The 22,483-nt window shown below is 40.9% G+C and overlaps 1 protein-coding gene across 1 annotated transcript in view; it reads right to left on the bottom strand.

Annotated features, from left to right (window-relative positions):
• HS6ST3 (heparan sulfate 6-O-sulfotransferase 3) overlaps positions 1-17,239 on the bottom strand; it is a 750,318-nt gene extending 733,079 nt beyond the window's left edge. Inside the window, exon 1 of the mRNA XM_035275436.3 lies at positions 15,744-17,239. Within this exon, the coding sequence (XP_035131327.1) occupies positions 15,744-16,450 (707 nt within the window). The 5' untranslated portion in view covers positions 16,451-17,239. The remainder of the gene's footprint in view (positions 1-15,743) is intronic.
• Positions 17,240-22,483: the final 5,244 nt, after the last annotated feature.

Raw genomic sequence — 22,483 nt, 5'->3', positions numbered from 1 at the left:
ATGATCCTCACCATGGATGTGAGAGCACAAATCAGTCTAATCCTATGTCTAGTCTCAATTTGACTTTGCACCTGTACTCTGATCAATGGCTTTTGCACTTTTCTTTTCCTTTTTTTTTAACCACCTTTGTGCCTTCAGTTAATTTCATTATTTGTCCTGTGCTTGAATTACAATCTTGTTAACTGTTTTAAGGATACCCAGGATTTGCTTTAGCCAAGCACAGTAAGACAAGCAGACACATAAACAACCTCCAAGAAGAAAGAAGCGTTTTATGGTCCTGGAAGATCCCCGGAAATAAGAGGCAGGCCAAACCACAACAGGTCACAAAAAGAAGTATGGGTCAGTCAAGAGCCAGAGGGAGAGGGGAAAACAGGGGCAAGAGCCTTTATTGTGCTTTCCATAGAAAGAAACCAGTGAGACAGGGTAAGCAGGTTTAGGACTGCCCACATTGAATCATTTCAACAGGCCCTGGGGCACAGGAGCTTTCCTAGTTTTCTGGTATTTGGCCCTGGAGTGATAAAGGCAGGGTGGGCCTGTATTGTAAGAGCCCATTAAAGAAAGTAGTTAGGGGTGTAGGCTCTGGAATGGTTGGTTTGCATATGAAAAATATGCTAGAAAGTGAGTCATTTACTAATTCCAGGAATTAGCTAACCCTAGGAAAGGCAGTCCCTCCAGAGTCACTTTCCCTTCAAAAGTGCAGAAGCCAGTGATCAGAGTACAGGTGCAAAGCCTGAAATATCACACTGTGAATCTTAGCGTTTTCTATCAGCTTACTGACCTTCCTCCAAGACTTACCCCAGCCCAGGAGTTCCATGTACTTCTAGGTCTCAAGCCATGGAAATCTTTCATATCCTGGAGTTGATCAGTATTAGGCCTCACATATGAAAACCAGCTCATTAAGAAGAAAAATTTAAGGGAATCTTTCCCAAATCAATTTATGAGACCAATATCATCCTGATGCCAAAACCCAGCAGAGACTCAAAAAGAAAAGAAAACTTCAGGCCAATATCCATGATGAACATAAATGCAAAAATCTTCAATAAACTACTGGCAAACCACTTGCAACAGCACAAGAAAAAGCTTATCCATCACGATTAAGTAGGCTTCATCCCAGGGATGCAAAGCTGGTTGGTTCAACTACACTACATAAACAGAACAAAAGACAAAAACCACACGATTATCTCAATAGATACAGAGAAGGCCTTCGACAAAATTCAACAGTGCTTTATGCTAAAAACTCTCAATAAACTAGGTATCTATGGAATGCATCTCAAAATAATAAAAGCTATTTACAACAAACCCACAGTCAATATCATACTGAATGGGCAAAAACTGGAAGCATACCCTTTCAAATCTGGCACGAGACAACCACCACTCCTATTCAATATAGTACTGGAAGTTCTCTCACCACTCCTATTCAATATAGTATTGGAAGTTCTAGCCAGAGCAATCAGGCAAGAAAAAGAAATAAAGGGTATTCAATCAGAAAAGGAGAAAGTCAAATTGTCTCTATTTGCAGATGACATGATTGTATATTTAGAAGACCTCCATCATCTCAGCCCAAAATCTCCAGAAACTGATAAGCAACTTCAGCAAAGCCTCAGGATACAAAATCAATGTGCAAAAATAACAAGCATTCCTATACACCAATAACAGGCTTAAAGAGAGCCAAATTAAGAACGAACTGCCATTCACAATTGCTACAAAGAGAATAAAACACCTAGGAATAAAACTAACAAAGCATGTAAAGGACCTCTTCAAGAAGAACTGAAAACCACTACTCAAGGAAATAAGAGAGGACACAAACAGATGGAGAAACATTCCATGCTCATGGTTAGGAAGAATCAATATCATGAAAATGGCCATACTGTCCAAAGTAATTTACAGACTCAACACTATCCCCATCAAGCTACCAATGACCTTCTTCCCAAAACTGGAAAAACTACCTTAAACTTCACATGGAACCAAAAGAGAGCCCACATAGTCATGTCAATTCTAAGCAAAAAGAACAAAGCTGGAGGTATCACACTACCTGACTTCAAACTATACTACAAGGCTACAGTTATCAAAACAGCATGGTACTGGTAACAAAACAGAGACATAGGCCAATGGAATAGAACAGAGGCCTCAGAGGCAATGCCACACATCTACAACCATCTGATCTTTGACAAACCTGACAAAAACAAGCAATGGGGAAAGGATTCCCTGTTTAATAAATGGTGGTGGGAAAACTGGCTAGTCATGTGTGGAAAGCAGAAACCAGACCCCTTCCTGACACTACACTAAAATTAACGCCAGATGGATTAAAGACTTAAACATAAGACCTAACACCATAAAAGCCCTAGAAGAAAACCTAGGCAAAACCATTCAGGACATAGTAGGCATAGGCAAGGACTTCATGACTAAAACACCAAAAGTATTAGCAACAAAAGCCATAATAGACAAATGGGATCTAATGAAACTATGGAGCTTCTGCACAGCAAAAAAACAGTCATTAGAGTGAATCGGCAACCAACAGAATGGGAAAAAAATTTTTGCCATCTACCCATCTGACAAAGGATTTATATCCAGAATCTATAAAGAACTAAATCAGATTTACAAGAAAAAAAAAACAAACAAACCCATTCAAAAGTGGGCAAAGGATATGAACAGACACTTTTCAAAAGAAGACATTTATGAGGCCAACAAACATATGAAAAAATGTTCATCATCACTGGTCATTAGAGAAATTCAAATCAAAACTACATTGAGATACCATCTCACCCCAGTTAGAATGGCAATCATTTAAAACTCTGGAGACAACAGATGCTGGAGAGGATGGGGAGAAACAGGAACACTTTTACACTGTTGGTGGGAGTGCAAATTAGTTCAACCATTGTGGAAGACAGTGTGGCAATTCCTCAACGACCTAGAAATGGAAATTCCTTTTGACCCCGCAATCCCATTACTGGATATATATCCAAAAGATTATAAATTGTTCTGTTATAAAGACACAGGCACATGTATGTTCATTGTGGCACTGTTTACAATAGCAAAGACTTGGAACCAACCTAAATGCCCATCCATGACAGACTGGACAGGGAAAATGTGGCACATACACACCATGGAATACTATGCAGCAATAAAAAATGATGAGTTCATGTCCTTTGTAGGGACATAAATGAAACTGGAAACCATCATTCTCAGCAAACTGACACAAGATGAGAAAATCAAACACCACATGTTCTTACTCATAGGCAGGTGCTGAACAATGAGAACCCATACACAGGGAGGCGAGCATCACACACTGAGGTCTGTCGCAGGGGGACTAAGGGAGAGACAGTGGGGGATAGGGAGTTGGGGAGTGGTAACATGGGGAGAAATGCCAGATATAGATGATGGGGATGGAGGCAGCAAACCACATTGCCATGTATGGACCTATGCAACAACCCTGCATGTTCTTCACATGTACCCCAGAACCTAAAGTACAATAATATATATAATACATATATATAAAGCAAAAATTATTCTGCTAGTAGATTTTATTGCAATGCAAACTGTAGATTCTGGAAGATTTTATTTTCTATTCTAAAGTAAATTATTGCTTTCTTTGTAATTAACTGCAAAACCAAGCACGTATAGAACAATTCAACAGATTTCTTAAAACAGAAATTTTCTTCATTTTCTTCAGTTAAGAAAAATAACATTCTCAGGTCACCTTCTGGATATTTTAACCTATAGCTATAATTTATATCTATTATTTACAGTCATGAACACAAAATTAAAAACATTTTATGATAATTTTGTCAAAAGGGTAAAGCAATGAAAAAAAGGAAAAAAAAAACATTCAAACCTTGATCTATGCCAAATCCCTAGTAGGACAAAAGGTTTCCTGGTGTTCCAAGGGAAAGACTTACTCACTTAGTTAAGTCATTTATGACATAGAATGTCCTCTTTTAAAAGGAACTGCTCATTACTCTAACAAGTTGTTGAGCTAAATGTGTATTTTGCATATTTTCAACTTCATCTTTGTCATTCCAGTGTTTTGAAATGCTCTATGAAAGCTGAATTACATATTCATTGCATTTTCAAAATCCAACTCTCCTTCCTTTTCCATTTTATATCAAAAGCCTCCTTACGTCAATATAAATTTAAATTTGTATAGCACAGTACTGTATAATTTACGAAGTGTCTTCATAGTCGTTTTCTCACCCCACAATTCCCAAAAACAGGATATAGAACACACATTCTTATCCAAATTGTCTAATAAATTAGTAAATGTATTTATACTTGCTTTGTTTCATTCTTTCATTTATTCAGTCAACATGTGTTTGACAGCCATTATGTACCAGGCACTACTCTAGGCACTGATGATGTTGAGAAGACCACACAATCAACATCCTCAGGAAACTGATGTGTTGGCAGGAAGTGATATAATAAATAAGTGAACAAGTAAGTGAGGAAGCCCAGATTCAAACCCCGGTTGCCTGATTACAAATTTAGAGCTCTTTTCTACATGCCACTCTGTCAAATTATCCAATGCAAAATTTCTCTTTGCCATGAATTTGGCAGTTTGATTTTTCTTCGACTCAGATCTCTCTTTGGGTTTCAAAAAGGTCTCAGATTTTTCCTACTCTCTGAGGTAATTCTGTTATCAACTGTCAACGCATCATTTAATACCCATCATTTTCAAGGTACTACTATAAATGGTTAGGGAAAAGCAGCCCCTCCACTCCACTCTCAAAAAAAGAGAATCCTGGATTTTTAAATTAATTTTAAAAAGAAAACACATATATGCCAGGAAAAACACATGCCCATGAAATTTTAAAGTACAAATTAATATCCTGTAAGAGTATGCTTATTTAATTATTAGCAGTTATCCGCCTACACAGTGTTTCTATAGGACTGCATTTCAAATTACTCCCTTTGCCTGTTTTCCATCTCATACCACTCACTGCCAAGTTAACTTGTTCCATGTATCATTAGTAATTCATGACTTGCTTGCGAAAGTGCAGGGACAGCACTACTACAGGCCTAATACGATGAATATCTTATTAGGAAGAAATTAACAAATGAATTGTTGCCGATCAATAGGTGTTGAAGAGAAAATTACAATGATAGTAAAGCCTAAATAATTGATACATGGTATTGATTTTTTCATTACATTAATTATTCTTTATAGCACACATAAGGAACTTGGAGAATAAAACCTTCAAAGCAAAGAAATTATCTGCAGAGGTTTTTTAGGCTTAAGTCTGAATTTAAAAGACAAAGAATGGTCCATGAGAGTTCACAATTTTTTTTTTCTTTTTTTGAGATGGAGTCTCACTCTATCACCCAGGCCGGAGTGCAGTAGCGCGATCTCAGCTCACTGCAACCTCTGCCTCCCAGGTTCAAGCAATTCCCCTGCTTCAGCCTCCCAAGTAGCTGGGACTACAGGTGCCTGCCAACACATCCAGCTAGCAAATATTTTTAAATTAAGAATCCACCCGATAATAAATTGGACACTTCCAATGTACATAGGTTCCTTCGTGTTGTGAGAAGTTTTTATACACAAGTACTTTTGACATTTATCAATAATAGCAGTGACAGAAATGTTTATTCATAGAGATATTACAAATAGAAATATCCATTAGTCCACCTCTTTCATCGAATATACAGAAGGCACAATAACAAACTCAAGGAAGCCAAGTGGGAAAAAAATACTTTCTCCGATACCTCTCCCAGATTTTTTAAATTAACTGGACTTAAATTTGGTTCAACAGAGTGCACGTTCCTTAGAATTAATAACTTTCATAGCCAGCAGAAAACAATTCCTCAGGCAATTTTTTTGTGGCAAGTGACTCTTCACACAGAGACAAGGACCTGAAAATGATCCTTCTGTTTACAAGCCATTGATGACTCTATATCATAAAATGGTGTATGTGCATGCGCAAGAGAGAGCAAGAGCAAGAGAAGAAAAAAGACAGCTTTGTGTAAGGAGGTACAATGACAAAGAGGATTCAGGTTGATATATTCTCCATGGATGACACTGTTCCAGCAACTCAAAATCCCTTCCTATAGATGGGAGAAATGAATGCGACATACATGTACCAATCTCAATAGATGTACTACCTACAGACATTGTATTGGATATGGATTTTGTCATCCATAAATATATATGTTGAATAGTGTTTTGCTGATGGCATTTTGACTCTCAGAATTAAAGCAGCGAATTGGAGGGTTCTTGTGTTAAGTTTTGTCAGATACCAATTTTATGTAAATATTTTTAGTACTAGAAGCTCTTCATAACATTTTGCACCAAAAGGTACATGCATGTATACTTTCAACATAACATAATCTCCCAAAAATAAATATGGAAATATCGTTTCAAAAGTCCTTTAAAATTGTAACTAAATATATGAGAATAGTTTCAAACACAACACAATGTATTTCTTCCCTCACCTATTACCTTCAGAGACTTAAAGCTCACAATTTACTCTAGAGAATTGTAATGCTCTTGGAAGAAAATCTAAGCAACAGTAAGGGTCTCATCTCATAAATGTTTTTGCAAACTACAGCCAGTTTTGCAAGCTACTTGCCATGCCTTAACTAATACTGTTATATAACTTCAACTTTATAAAATGTGTGTTGTCTACTGTGCATCACAATGCAGATACGACTGGCCAAATTTGTCACTATTATCAGATGATTCTGGGGTACTAAGATGGCAAACACCCAAATTAGCGTTATGTTTATTACTCAGCAAAAAGTCACTTTGTCTGTGGTACCTGTTTTTTTGGTGGGCAGCCCTTTGCTGCACTCATCATTCTTTAGGTGGAGACTAATGGTCCATGCAGAAAACATGTGGTACAGGTACTAGCATATGGGGTATCTGTTCTCAGTCTCATTTGTAGAACACAACCAGGGCATCCATAAACTGAATTAGAAAAAAATTCAAACTATTTTTAGACACCGTGCAAGTTAGTCTCCATTTGCATCCCTCCCATCATTGGACCCCAAATCCAATCTCTATCATTCTCTGCCATTGCTGAAGGCCACGGAATGCATCAGCTAGCTCTCTTGCCCTTTCGCTTCTAAGTGGATTCAGTCTATGGAAGACAACAGGGGGAAATGAACAGGTGGGAGGAGAAAGTGCTCCCACTGCTTTCTCTTGGCCTCTGATCTACACTTCTAGCAGTGGCTGCCTTCTGCAAACATCTCCTCTCCAGAAGTTTCTCCTTCCGCTCCCTCCTGCTACTGAAACTGGCACTCCTGTCCGCCTCCAGCAGGCAATGAATACTGCTAACACCACTCTCTCCTTTTGCCACTTCACATCCAGTGGGGTTAACAGTTTCCCCTTGTTACTGGTTGCAAGGTAACTTGAGATCCAACATTGGTTTCCCTATCCCTGTCCATACCTCTCAAACTAGTTCCTTTGAAATCCCAAAGTGTGCCTCTACTTGCTGCCAGGACCTATAAAGCTACCAATGCTTTGAAACAGCTGTATGACACAGGAAAAAGAATGTATAAGTAGATAAATATACATTAGCAGCATTTAAATACACTCGCCTTCCGAATCAGATAGCCTTCTGGATAGTGGATTACTTCCCATAACTGCACTAATGAGACAAACCATTGCATACCAGATAAATTTCTGTCTTCTACGTTCAATATTGCCTTCTTTCTGATTCAGTTCCTTACCTTGACTACTTTTGTTCTTCTTCTCTCCCTCATTTGTACTGTTCTTCTAATTCATGCTTTACATGATCACTATCTGTTCTCTCTTCCTTGGCATGTCACTTTGTTCTTTACTATATTATAGGACTCTTGCCTTCAGATTTACAAACACACATTAAGTTACTACATGTCTCTCTTTAAAACCACGTTTACTCTTCTTTCTAGGTCTATGTTTTCACATTTGAAGTAAACTCATAAAATTCTACACGTTTCTAGAGTCCCCAAAATACAGATGCCATCTCTGAGATTTACACTTAAATATCCAGAACTTTAATTATGTAGAAGAAATACTCTATAAATATAATAAATAAATACCAAAAACATCAAGGTGGCTAGCATTTATACCCTCTTATGTCTATAAAGAAACTAGAAAGCAGGGGCAAACATAAACACGCAACGTCAAATGCAAGGTTCTGAAAACAAATGACACAGTACTTACCAATAAAAGCATGGTAAATATTAATAATAGCAATAAACTACAAATATTTATGTGCCCACAGGCAACTAACTCAATTTCACTGCAGGATTGCTTCATGTATGAATTTAATTGTATATGTTTAAACATTTTTATTGCTCTTTCATTAATTTCCCATAAAAAATAGAACTATAAGCTGAGGGGAAAAAAAGACTGCAAGTTTCCATTCTGGGACTGAGTACCCACTGAATATCCACAGCATCCTAAGAATTAACACTGATTTTTAGCATTTATGGCTTCTCTTTTACATCACACCTTGAAAATTCATTTTTACACTATTCAGGAAGAGAACTTCCAAATATAAAAAAACATGGTGCAGGTTTAGCTATCATTTTATTTTTACATATAAACAACATATATGTATGAGATGAGTCTCAAGAGAAAATAACAATAGCTAACTCTTTTATGATTTCCTCACTATGTGTCAGGCTCTGTCCTAAGAGTACCACATAAGTTACCAAAGTTCACCATGAGATAGTGCTCGCCTTACTGCCATTTTCCAGAGAAGGAAACTGAAGTGCAGAGCAGATAACTGACTTAACCCAGGGCCACATGACGGTAAGTGGCTGAATCACTTACTGAAGTTTAACTTCAGAGTCCATGCTTTTATTTTATTTTATTTTACTTTACTTTATTATTTTAGTTGTTTAGACATGGGGTTTCACGATGTTGCCCAGGCTGGTCTCAAACTCCTGGGCTCAAGAGACCCACCTACCTCTGGCTTCCCAAAGGGCTGGGATTACAGGTGTGAGCCACCATGCCTGGCCAGAGCCCATGCGTTTGAGCATTACCCAGTTACATTCACAAATCAAGCATTCATATGATTTTCAGTGGCTGATAAATTTGTCATTGTTTTCCTCCAGTCTCTCTTGAAGTCTTTTTCCTAATTCATCAGCCCTTTCTATTGTTCTCCAATATTGCGATCTCCAACCACCACCACCTCAACCATCTGGCTTTGACCAGTAGTAATTCAGCATCTATATGCACCAGCGATTATATTAATATATAACTTCTCATCCTCCCACCCTACATCAGAGTTCACATCCTCTCAGTTTAGCCTGATTTTTCTTTTTCTAAAGCTCAAATCAATGATTACATTAATCTTTTCAAGAGGCAAATACATCTGTTTGTAACCAAATGAATTTCTGATGTGTGGCATACAGTCTAAAAGGAGAAACCTCCTCAAGTAGTCCAATAATCTCTGGTCTTCATACTTACTTTTACTCTACTTCTAGAGAATCTGGGAGTGGGCATCTTGCTAATTATGGAAGGCAATCACTAATAATTAGAATTTGCACCTGTAGTAACAGAGTCATCATACAAAACTTTCAATAATTCCATATTTTAAAGAATACAATCTTGTCAAGCATGCTGATATGTTTTCAAAGTAATCTAAAAGTTGACATTTGTTGAGAATCTATTATAAATTAATTTCTGTGCTGGGCACTTTACATGTGTCTTACTGAGCAACTGTATTTGCCAGAGGAAGATATAAACAAATAACACTGTCCAAGTTAAAAAAATGTTTACTATACTTCCCAATACATGAATGCTTAGCTATAATTTAAACAAAGTTGTATTAGCCAATTAAAATCAACAGGGAATTTATAAATGATAGCTACAATCTAACAAACTCAAAAACAAGTTAAGTGATTACTACAAAATATTAATTTGGCCAATTAAAATCAACGGGGAATTTATAAATGATATCTACAATCTAACAAACTCAAAAACAAGATAAGTGATTACTACAAAATATTAATTTGGATTTTCCATCTAATTGTTTTCATACTGAACCTATTTCTTGGCCCAATCATTTATTTCATGGCTCTTAAAATCACATTAGGATTTGCCAGTCTCAATTAAACTGTTTAGTTCATTACCATGCATAAATAACTTTCAAATGCCATAAGCTTCTGATTGTCTTTAGTCAAAATGAGATGATAATAATTAGCTTTGGGGAATAATAATATAAGAGTCTAAGCAAATCCACATTGTTGGCAGCTAAATTTTCCTCACTTCTAACTATTACAATAGCATTTCTATTTCTCTAAAATCAACCCAATCAAAAATTCCAAGGTAACCATCAAGAAAAAGGCAGAAGCATAAATCATCTATTACCATTTACTACTCTTCACTACTCAAAAAACTGGAAGGGTTTAATTTAACATCTTTCTGATTTCTAGCAAATATTCTTGGTTTGAAGCAGAAGCAATACTTTAGGAGACCCTATAATGAACGAATCAGTAGATACTGCCTACAGACAGAACAATCTCGTATCTCTTTAGTTTTACACTGCTCTTTAGTTTTATACTACAAAAACCTTATGGTAAAAATTAACCTTCTTGGCAGTTCAACAATTCTAATTAGAAGAGACATCAAACAGATTATGCTTTCGAAAGCAGCACAGGCCATAATATGGTCTTTGAAACAGAGTCTGTAACCTCCTTATATATATTTAGCCTGCTGTCTAAAGGAAAAGCAGTAACCAGATAATGTTTCAAAGTGATTCTGGTTTCTGTGGCAAGGTGTGTTATATTTTCTCATCTTATCTTTTTATACTTATTAATAAAAAGCAGACAACCTAATACACAGCACCCATTTATTGCTTTTGGCCCTGAATGTGTAAAACAGTCTATACCATCAGACTTGACAAAAAGTTTCCTCGGTAGAAATATTTACAAATGCTAGAGGACTAGTTCATTTATAATCCTTTTTTTCTTTGCTATGTATGGGGTAGGAAGGAGGAGAAGAACGATACCCTGCACTCAGCTTAGATTAGAACTAATGATTAAAATAAAAGGCCATCCAGGCTAAGCCTTTCCCCAAGAAGAAGTTCCTGTTACAGCATCAGTGGTTAACCAGACATTCCTCAAGTTTTTACTGATAAAAGAGCACTAAAGAGTTCATGCTCTTTTTAGACAGTGATAAATTTTATTAAGTTCTTTCTTACTCTGAGTTGAATTCTCATCACTTCTTATCCTAGTTCTCTCCTGTGGAGCAATACAGAACAAGTCTCCTTCACCTTCCACATCTCCCTCCTTTTACTCTTTGAAGGCAGCTTTTATGTCTCTCCTTATTTTTCTCATCTCCATATTAAATATTATATATTATTTCAATTAATTCTCATATGACATCGTTTCCAGATGCTGCAAATAAATTGAAGTTGCAGTTTGACTTAAAATTTTTCCTAAGTGGAATACAAAAAAGAGATCTGAAGTTTCATTTATTTCTCATGTATTTGCACCTACGGCTGAAACTGTTAGAGAGGTTGTCCAGAACCCAGCGGTCCATCCAGGAGCCGTATCTATGCTAGCTCCTCTTCTTCCAGATAAAACACACACACACCAGAGAAATGCTTCTGTGATACAAGGAGAGGCCTTCTCTCTCTCCCTGGCCACAATGATTGACTGAAAGAATAGTCACAAATTCTACGCTGGGCTAACCAGAGTCATTCCCCAAAATTTCAAACTGGAACTCCACGAAGGCCTGCTTCTCTCAGCTTGTGGAGCTATTACATATGAAGAACCTTTACCCATATTTTGGAATTAGCCAATTTGATAGAATGAGATCAATACACTAAGAAGTAAGGGAAGAAAGACCCCAAATCTCCAGTTCCAGTCGTTCCTGAAACCACCTCTCCCCAACCTTCCTATGATGTGACTGGGTAAGCCAATAATTCCCCTCTGGTTGAAATAAGTTTGAGTTAGGTTTGTATCACTTGCAACACACAAGCTCCTATTCAATATAATATCCACAGGGTTCAAACTACACTAACAAAAACAGTAGAATGCAGGTCATAAAAGAGAAAAATTGCCATCCTATCCTACAAAAGGATACAGATAGAATATCTTTCCATCATTATTTAAGAATGGGAGTGACACTCACTTACCAAAGATGAAGCCTAGGCTACACAGGGCTGCCAATGTTCAGAACTCAATTCCCAGAACTATCATAGTGCCTGGCACATAAGTAGGTGCTTGAGGCATGCTCCACTACATTTTTCATAGTAAACAGAAGATATAGTAAGCAAAACATTGAATATAAATTATGAAAATGAAGACACGAATTCCCTCAAGACACCTTAAGTGTATCATTTCACCTTTTTATGGTTAGATTCCCCATGAAAAATGTGGGACTAGATTCTCTCTTCAGTCTTTTTTAGCCATAAAATATTATGATTCTATACATACTCAAGAATGCTGAAAAGGAGTCTTTTAAGGCTCTGGACATGCAGATAAAGGGGCATACAGTAATAAGGAAGCATTAAGGAAGTGAGAAAGAAAACCCTTCCAAAAGAATAACTGGGGGGAAAAAAGCAACACAAAAAACAATGGGAAAAAAATCATCAGTGATGATAAAAGAGGTTACTCCGATGTGCCATCATCCTACTCTAACCAATTTCTGTGGTCAGAAATTACCTCTGTGCTGGATTCAAACCCCCAGCCCAGAGTCCTGCCCCTTCATGTCCCACATAATCCATATGATGGCCCCTTCAAGTTCGCCATGTATTTTTTTTCAGAGTTGGCTTCCTGCTTCTTTCTTCAGTCCTGGATGTTCTCACGTCCCCTTTCACCCATTGTGGATAGTTTTTTGTGTTATCAACAGAATGTATATCCAATTATATTGTGTGTCCCCAACTCTGTTCCCTGCCTGCAATGACTGATGCCCAAATGTCCATAATTTCCAACATATTAAGTTTGGAACCCAGGATGCTTAGTACAAGTAATCACAAAATGGTAGCTCTGTAAGGTGACCTATTTATACAGTGCTTCTCTAAGAAACTGATCTCATGGTTTTTTTAGGAAGAAGGCCTTGAATAGGGAAACTTGAATACTGCAATTTACAACTGATATTGCAGTATTACTGAATATCCACATATTAAGTACTCTGTGCCAGCATATTATCCTATGCATATATACTATGCTAAGCATTTTGCATGTATTGATTCGTTTAGTTCTCACAACACTCCTATAATGGCCGTACTAATTATTATCTACATTTTAAAAGTGAAGAAACTGAGACTCAGAAAGAGTAACTTACTCCTGGATACACAGCTAGTAAGTACAAGAGCCATATTTATCTGACTCATAATCCTTACTCTTACTTATTATGCCATCCATAAGGGCATTGATCTCTGAGCAAAACTGGGAGGAGGTACTTTGGGGGGGGGGACCAAAAGCAGAGAGACTAGGGAACCAAAATCAAAAGATCTACTTATCAATTTTGCTTAGAGTCAGCCCTATTTGAAGTAGAACCTTGTTCCCATTATGTAGCAATAGATTATCTGCCATTTTACATTGTGAAAATGTACCCTCCATTATCCAGGCTAATCTAGTTGACTGTAGAATGCTGTACACAGACATTACAATGACAGACAACTAATTCAATCTTCTCTGCTAGAGAGATGCTACTGTCTACATCCTTTCAACTTTTTCCCTATAGCTTTTGATGCAGGATACTTCACATATGCCACAACTATTCCTTCCTACAGTATCCAGAGCAAGGAAGTACTTGAGAATTACTGGGAAGACAGAGAGGGTGGGAAGGAAAAGAAAGACAAATTGTAAAGTGAGGTATAAGCAAAATACTACAAAAAATTAAAAAAAAAAAAACAGGGTGACTAATTGTCTGCTAACTTGTGATTCAGGGAGAAATGAATGTTTATGCTTCATTACTAAATAAAGAAAATAGTCTGATCACACACTAGAAATCATACGTTTAAACAGTCATGGTAGAGTTTTCCTAGTCACAGAGTAAAGAGATATTAAGTATTTCCCATATTAAGTATTTCCCAAGTGAGACCTTACTGGTTGCCATCTATGCAGGGTCTGTGGTAGCATTATTCATCACTAAGCAAAAATCTAATTTTTTTAGATTTCACATCCTTCTCTAACTCCTCCAAAATCTTCATCTATTTACTATGACTTTTATGTACATGGAGAAAAAAAAAAGCACCAGCCCTTACTGAAGAGTAATCAGACATTTCTATGTGATAATCAGTAAGATTCCAGTTTTAGTGAAAATGGAAGCTGGGAAGCAGGCTAGCAAACTCTTTGGGGTCAGTCAGGAATTAATCTAAACACAGAGTACAAGGTTGGATGAAATGTAGCAGAAATTGTGTCTCACTGAAGTCATCGTGTTATGTGTTAGGAGGTTTGGAAGTAATATTTAATTGAAAAACTGTTTTAAGCTACTATTAAAAATATTTAAATTCAAAGACCCATAAAATATATAAAGGGAAGAGCCTAATGCCCTCATTCCAAATCCAAACAGTTTCTTATTCTAACCAATGTCCATGAAACAGGAAAAGGAGCAGGGAGGAAAGTATTTGAAAAATTGCCAGAGTAAAAAAATCCCATAATGAAATTTTGCTCATTCTTAGAGAAATGAAGTAGAATTAGATGCTTCAGTGGTAGTGAATTCCAGAATATGGGTAGCTTCCAGTAAATGATGCTTTTCTATAACGTCAAATGCAAAAGCTATCTGATATCAACGTAATGAGCTTGAGCTTTTAAATTCCTATTTCCTCACACCAAATTGTTTGAAACCTTTAAGATAAAAACTTCAATGAACTAGTGTTCCAAGCTTTTAATATTTTCGTCCTTGAGCAAGCATGTCAGATTAATCTTCAAATTGCAATGGGCAGAAAGAACATTCAACCAAATTCTTAAGCCCATACCTCTCTCAAAGCATGTTAATAATGTAAGCCATTTCATTGGCTATTAAGATTTTTAACTTTCCTAATTCTCCACTGTATTATTGTATTTTAAGGGTGCGAGGCAGGGGATCAAGAATGTCATTCCATCCTGAAAACAAGGGATGTTATTTTATGTTTATACTCATTTAGCATCTAGAACACTGTGAGGCATCCTATAAGCATTTAACAAGTACTTTTGGAATAAGTTGATGTAATGGCCTAGGAAGAGACTGGAAATCTTTCTGAGGACAAGTGAGTCCAATCCTGGCACTGCTGGACAACAAAGACCATCTCCAGAATTAGAGTTATCTACTGAGGTAGAGGCAGGAATTTGCACGTGTGTCTTCAAAGTGGCATCTAGAGGATTGATTGTTCCCTGAGCTGCCACCCAAACGCCACTTATGAAGGGATTATAATCGTCCCGGGCTTCACCACGCCTGGAAAACTCCTGCCCTGACTTTTCCTGGGTTTGGGTTTGCACTCCCAAAACTTAAGTTCACAATTCTACAAGGCTGTTCTAACCCAGAGGGCGATCCCCTCCCCATTTCAGGGCGCGTTTCCAGCGTCCACTGGTAGGGAGGCCACAGCGTACTAGGCACCAAGAAGGATCCACACGGTGACTCCGCACACCTTAGAGGTTGAAGGCAGGAGGTGGCGGGAAGCAGTGGGGGCTGGGGGAAGAACGAGTTCAGGACCTGGGCACTATCCAGAGGTTTCTCATCCCTCCCCAAAGCCACGGAGCCAACCGCTGAAGACGCCAGGGAACCACCCTCAGGGGCAGGGAGCACGGGGTCGCTCTGGGTCGGGACTAGGGAAGAGGGACAGGGCGCCGGGGGGGGGGAAGAAGCGGGACAGAGTGGGGGACAGTACCTGGTGTGGCTGTGGTTGCGGGGACAGTCCTTCTTCTCCATGATGGCCGGCACGCAGTTGGTGAGCTCCGTCCAGTCGGCGTGCAGCCCGCAGCTCCAGCCGGTGGAGAAGCGGGAGAAGAGCCACGTCTCCTTCTTGCCAGGCCGGTGGCAGGTGCACTTCTTCTGGCCGGCTTTGCAGCTACAAGGCTGCTCCAGCTGGATGTTCTTCACCAGGTGCCGGCCGAACGTGGTGCCCCCGGTCTTCTGGATGTGCAGAAACACGATCACGTCGCGTCCTTTGATGTTGAAATCCACGAAGCGGGTCAGGTCCTTCAGGGTGAAGTTGAAGCGCGGCACGAACCGGGGCAGGGAGCCGTTCTCGGGGGCCTCGGGGTCCGGCTCGTCTTCCTCCTCCTCTTCTTCCTCCTCCTCTGGGTCTCCGGGCTCGTCGTCCTCCTCCTCCGGCGCCGCGGCCCCCCGAGGCCCCTCGGGCGGCCCCCGGGGCGGCGGGGGAAGCTGGGGCCGCCGCTCCCACTCCTCGGGCGGCGCCGGAGCTCGGCGGGCGGGACCCGGAACCGCTGGCGGGCCGGCCTCCCCCGCGCGGGGCTGCTCCCCGAAGTTGGTGCAGGAGCTGGTGCAGGAGGGGGACACGTACTGGTACATGATGACCACGAAGAGGAGAGTGAGCACCGGCGTCAGCAGCCACTTGTTGAACCTTTCATCCATGGTCCCGCTCTCAGGCCGGCAGGCGAAGCGGCGGCGGCGGCGGCAGGGCAGACGGGCGCCCGCTCGGAAGTTTCGGGGACTCCGGGGCGCGGCTCGGAGCCCGCCGTTCCTCCATGCCCCTGACGCCGAGGCGTGCGGCTGGCTGGCTGCCCCGCGGCCCTCGGGGCTGGCGGAGCCGGGGCCTGCGAGCCGGGCGGGGGAGGCGGGCGCCGGCGCGCTCGGCTGCGGCTGCGGCGTGGGGCGCCCTGCGCTCCCGGGGGCGCCCGGGCCGGCCCGCTCCCTGCTCCCGCCCCGGCGCGGCGCTCTCAGGCGACGCGCGGCATCCCGCCGGCGGCTCAGGGGCGCTCAGTCGCTGAGGAGCGGGATTCGGGTCCTGACCTGCAGCACGCAGCCGGGCCGCCGGGTAGCTGCGGCCGCGAGCGCTGGGGCTTCATGAGGCTCGCCAGGGCGCCGGCGAAGGGCTAAGGCGCGGCCCGGTCCCGTCGCTCCGGCCGGCCGCGGACAACGCGTCCCGCACGCGCGCCCGGCGTCTTTGCCGGCAGGTCGCGGGGCTCTGGAGCCGCGAGGGCGGACGGCGCTCGCCGCAAGTTTGCAGAGCGGCCCCCGCAGCGCAGCGCAGCGGCAGCGGGCGAGGCGCCTCTGCCGAGACGCCTCTCCCGGCGAGTCGCACTGCCGCTCGGGGCTCTCCGCCCAGGCGCAGGCACGCAGACACACTCGCACACACAGGCTGGCACCGCCACAACCCGCCAGCCGGTGTGACAGGAGCCCTGCTACCCGCAGCAAAAACCTGCCCTAGGTACGGAGCATGCGCCAAAGCCTTCCCCAGCCCCGGAGGAGTTTCCAGGGGAGGAGTCCGCTGCTCCGCGGGGTTTGGAGGAGGCAGCTGGGGGTGGGAATCCCTTCGCCCTGGAGTGAGGAGAGATTTGGCAGAAAGGCAAAGGTGGGGCGAGCAGAGGCCCCGAGGTAGGCGATCTGAGAGCTCTAAATGGGCAGCTCCTCCGTCTGGCAGTGGCCGGCCTTATTCGCAGGAATAACACCTGCACACGCCCGGGAAGACTCACCTAGACCAGACTTCACACGGGTTGGCAGTTCCCTTCTCGGCAGGGAAACTGGCTCCAGACTGCTATGAATTTCTACCCAAGACATTCTAACTGGTGCTCGAGTTTTATGCTGGTCCTCCCTTAACAACAAACTTGGTGCGTCCAACTATGCAACTGTATTCAACCAGCATCCATTAACCATTAAGCACCTACTGTGTATTAGGTTCTGTGTTCAACACACACTTCCTTTCAGCACTAGACAGTCCAGCCCTCAACCATGCATTACGTAGAACATAAAAAGGAGTTTAGGGATCACCTCCTAAAACAAAACAAAAAACACAGTCTACTAATAGACAATGAACTCCTAAATGTTCAAGGTTTATTCCTTCCCAACAATGGTGGTAAGGCTTAAACTTATATTTCATGATCAGACCTAATTTGTATGCAGATGTTTTCGGAAACTTTATTTCTCAAACATCTAGGTGTTGCATTTAGTATTACCCGAGAACTAAATCTTTGCTCAATAGCAACTTCTGTTTTTCAGATAGTGAATAGATATACCATCAAATTGTTGTAACTGTTCCACCAGACTCCCTAAAACTGCCCGACCTACTGTCCGAGTGGAGAGTGGCAATGTGTTGAAGATGAGGACCAGGCAGTGTGATTCCCTGGCCCAGGCCGGTGTGTCCCTCTCAGCCACACTACCAGCTGCAGTCCACCCCACCCGGCATTCCACAGGTGTGCTATAATATTTCATAGCAGCCCACCTTCCCACCTGGCCTCTTTATGAATCCATGCAGTGCTTGTTTCTTCCCGAGACACTCTACTGATCTCACCTATTTATCAGGGTGTCCCCTCTGCAGTCATCAGTTAAGATCCAGAGCTCTTTCAGGGATGCCAAAGTTTGCTCATAGGAAGTTATTTTTATTGTTCTAGACAGGTGGAATTCTTCTCAACAAAACTTCCCTCCTCTGCTTCCTTTCCTGTTTTCAACTCTATAAACAACTCCAACCCGTGCCTTTCCTAATATGTAGGAGTCTATATTAGTAGGAAAGGTGTTGGGTAAGATGAATCAGCTTCTTTAAAGCTTATTTGAGTCCATTTCTTTTTCTCTCACTTAAGTTTGAAATCTTATTAATGTCATCACACCACACCCCACAGCAAGGAATCGTGGTAAAACAAAAACCAATAAAACCCAAAATTATTTTCTGAATGTATCTGGTTAATACATACAGACCTCTGCTTCAGTTAAGTAAAATATCATTATACTTTTTTATATTACCTTATTGAAGAAGCTTCTCATTTCCTATAAAATAGCTTCATATCACATGGATAAACATCACCTTGTTAGCTACCCAAATGGATAACCAGAATGCTAGTGGTAATTTGTATAGTGGAAAGCACTCTCCTAGCGATTATTTCATTTGTTTCTCAGACCAACACTCAAAGGAGATAGGAGAAGTATAATATCCCATTTCAAAGAGAAAACTGAAGCAAGGAAAGCTAGGTGAAAGCAAAGCCAAGATTAGAAACCACTAATATCCCAGAAACACATTCACTTCACCACTGAAGTTCAACTAACATCGACAAAGCCCATAGTGTTCTCTCTCCCCTCTTGAGACCATTTGAGTCAAGAGGCAGGAAGAGACAACAGAATTGCCATAGAATAATTAAATTATGTTCTCTCTCTCCTCCTGGCTTTATAGGCAAAGCAGAACAATTCTACATCCTGCAGTACTTTGCCACCTAGTCTATTAATTCCGAGAAAGAGGGAAAAATAGCAATAATGATCATAAAATGATTATGTAATTATTAAAAGAAATTACTTAGGAGAATTGTAAAACAAAAATGTACAACAAACATATAGCAGCTACATTGCTAACAAAAAGTATATTTCCATAAATAAGTATACCTTTAATGCTTTTCAAAGAACATTATCCCAGAAAATCTCTTTTTGTTTTCAGTAAAATAGCTAATGAAGTGACACCATTTCCTTGAAGTAACCACAAGGAAAACAATGCATAGAATCGAGGCAATTACACAGACAATTCAGGCATGTACTCAAAAATTCATTTTCTAATAATAGGAAACTTTGGTTGTGTAAATACAGTCTGTCCCAGGTGTGGTCTCCCTATTACAGTTGTGGAACTCGCTATGAACCTAATGAAAGCTCTTAAATCACACAACAAACAGGCTTCCTTATCTACAAGGGCAGACCTTATATTCCGGCAAAAATGAATAGAAACTTTCTAAAATTGAATGCTCTCCAGGTAAAAAGGCAAAACGTATTTGCATTCAGCCTACTGTAGTTACTCCACGATGACACCAGCTGGCAACTGTTTCTCCCTAACAGATTGCAGCTACTATGATTCCTACACAAATTATTAAAATAATAACAATAATGTTTTCAAAGAGCTTTCTTCCACTTCCTTTGCCAGTCTAGCAATGAGCTTAACACTATCTGTGAAGCAATTTGTTCACCTACTTTTATGACTTAGTAAGCTTTACTACAATTATTTTCTTGCCTGATTCTCTGTTTTGACTTTAGTACACTTCCTCTCTGTTCTTCTCCAATATTCTCAAACCTGTTAACAACATCACACTCCCCCAGGATTTAAACTTTTGATTAGAACAGTCCCCGTTTAATCAAGTTCAATTGGGAGATAAAATTGCATCTCAACTTCTCCATTTTCCCTTTGGTGCCAGAAACTGCCTTGAGAATGTTGAGGAAACCCTGGAGAGATTAACAATCCAAACAATCACAGAGAATAGTTTTGGATCCCCTATATGTGCACAGAGGAAGAGAGATATGAATGCCCTTCAATAGAGATGAAAATAAAACAGATAATGTAAGTCATTGGCAGCATGACTCTCTCCTACAAGAATAGAAAGTGCTCTTACACACCAAAATGACTTTTTTTTTCCAGTTTTGTAAACAGTCTTTCCCCCTGTGAAAGCCCCTGGTAAGCAGTTTTGCAAATAACCATCAAAGTGGCAGATTTCTTTTTCCTCAGGAAGTTAAGCAGTGAGAGCCCACATACTTAGAGCCAATGGCGGAAAGAATTGGGATATATACTGATTGTGATACATTCCAGTTCACTACATGATTGTAACTTTGGGGCAACCATGACCCTACATACCACTTTCCATAAAGTTCTATTCATCTGAACAATTCACCATAGATAGCTGCCTGTGAGAATGAATGGAAACCATCTGTATGTAGAATGTATTCATTAACTCAGTATAGTCTAAGTAGATGCACTAATCTTTTCCCAAAAGATGTTCATTTATTTATTTGACAAGGACTTGTTGAGCATTTACTGTTTACTGTATATTCTTCTGAATGCTTCAGATATGCTATTAAACATGAATAAGGATCCTGTCCTCATGTAGCTTATATTCTAATAGTGGAAAAATAAATTATAAAGAAATAAACAAGATTCTTTCATTCAAACCAAAGATACATATTGAGGCCCTGCTGTGTGCCAGGTAGTTTTAAGTATTTGGGATACATGGATGAACAATAAGGACAATACTTTTTACCCTCAAAAATTTAAATTCCAGATGGGTAAAACAGTAGGGAAGAAGTTAGAGAGAGAGATGGGAGGAAGGTCATGTCAGGCCTTGTGGGCCATTATGAGAATTTGACTTTGAGAGAAACGAAGAGCCACTGGAGGATTTGAACAGTTTTAAAGGGCTCCTTTTAGGTGTTTTGAGAGCCAGCTGTAAGCGGAAAAACACAGAAGCAGGAAAACTGGTTAAGTGACTATTCCAGTATTCAGGTGAGAATTGACTGCAGCCCAGACCAAGACAAGGTGGTTGCAGAGGCAGTCAGAAGTGGTCAGATTGCCTGCATCTTCAAGACAGAGCCATCAGTTTCCAGACAGATTGAAGGTGGGGTAAAAGAAGAAGAGAGGAGTCAAGGATGAAGCTGAAGTTAGGGGCCTAAATAACTGGAATGATGGAGTTGCCATCAAAAGGGGTGTCAACTGAGATCACTACAAGTGCTAAGAGGGGACATAGCAGGGTGATATGCAAAAGAATTCATGCCAGGGTGCAGGGAATGGGGCAGGCCTTTCCACTGGAAAGTCAGAAAAGACCGTTGGTACATAGGGGCAAAGGGGCTGAGTCCTGAAGGATTAGAATGGACCAGCTGTGGCAGACATCTTGGAGAAGAGCTTTCTAAGCAGAACAGAAAGCACAAAGGTCTGGAGCAGGAAAGAGTTTAGGGGGCTCCAGACAGACAATAGAGAAAGGACAGAGAGAGAGGTTTGGGGTCAGAGCCATCATAGTGGGTGCAAAGTAGTCATTAAGGAAACGACAGGACTAATTGATACTAAAAGCTCACTGGGCTCTGTGAAGAATGGATTACGAAAGATAAAAGAGAAAGCAGGGAAATCAATTAGGAAGTGAGTGTTGTTGTCCAGGCAAGAGATGATGGGGATTTAGGCTAGGCTGGCAACAGTGGGGAAAATAATTTACAGACATGAGTCCACAGGCTTGGTATGGAAAGATTTCACTTCTTTCATTTTCAAATAACAGAATGAGACTTTGCCTTTAAGATTCTATTGCCTGAGAGAGAGGGAAATGAGAAGCATTCAACTTAAATGAATTCAGTCTCTTCTGAGTTAATCTTTGTATCTTTGAAATAAACAGTCAGATTCGTGGTCCTCCGCTCCCCTTCGTCTTTGGCTTCTGCAGTGAGCTCAGCCAGGGAATTTATGTAGCACTTTCGTACTGGCTAAGGGAATTGTAGTCTGCAGGGGAGTTTCCTTTTCCCGCCACTCCCCCCAATCCATGCGCAGTTATTCCTACCTGGTCCCAGGTGTAAGCCTGGATTTCTTCTGGGTCTTCTGCTGCCTTGTTAGAATCTACACTGTCATGTCCAGACGGTCTCCATCTTCCTCCACTGAATTGTGAGGCCACTTCTGTCTGCCACCTCAGCTCTTCTGTGGCATTTTCTCAGGGGCCTGCTGCCTTCAAAACCAGTGTT

The sequence above is a fragment of the Callithrix jacchus genome, chromosome 1, assembly GCF_049354715.1.
Source record: "Callithrix jacchus isolate 240 chromosome 1, calJac240_pri, whole genome shotgun sequence".
Classification (NCBI taxonomy): Eukaryota; Metazoa; Chordata; class Mammalia; order Primates; family Cebidae; genus Callithrix; species Callithrix jacchus.
Note: the sequence above shows the minus strand (reverse complement) of the source record. Positions and strands in the feature narration are given on the sequence as shown.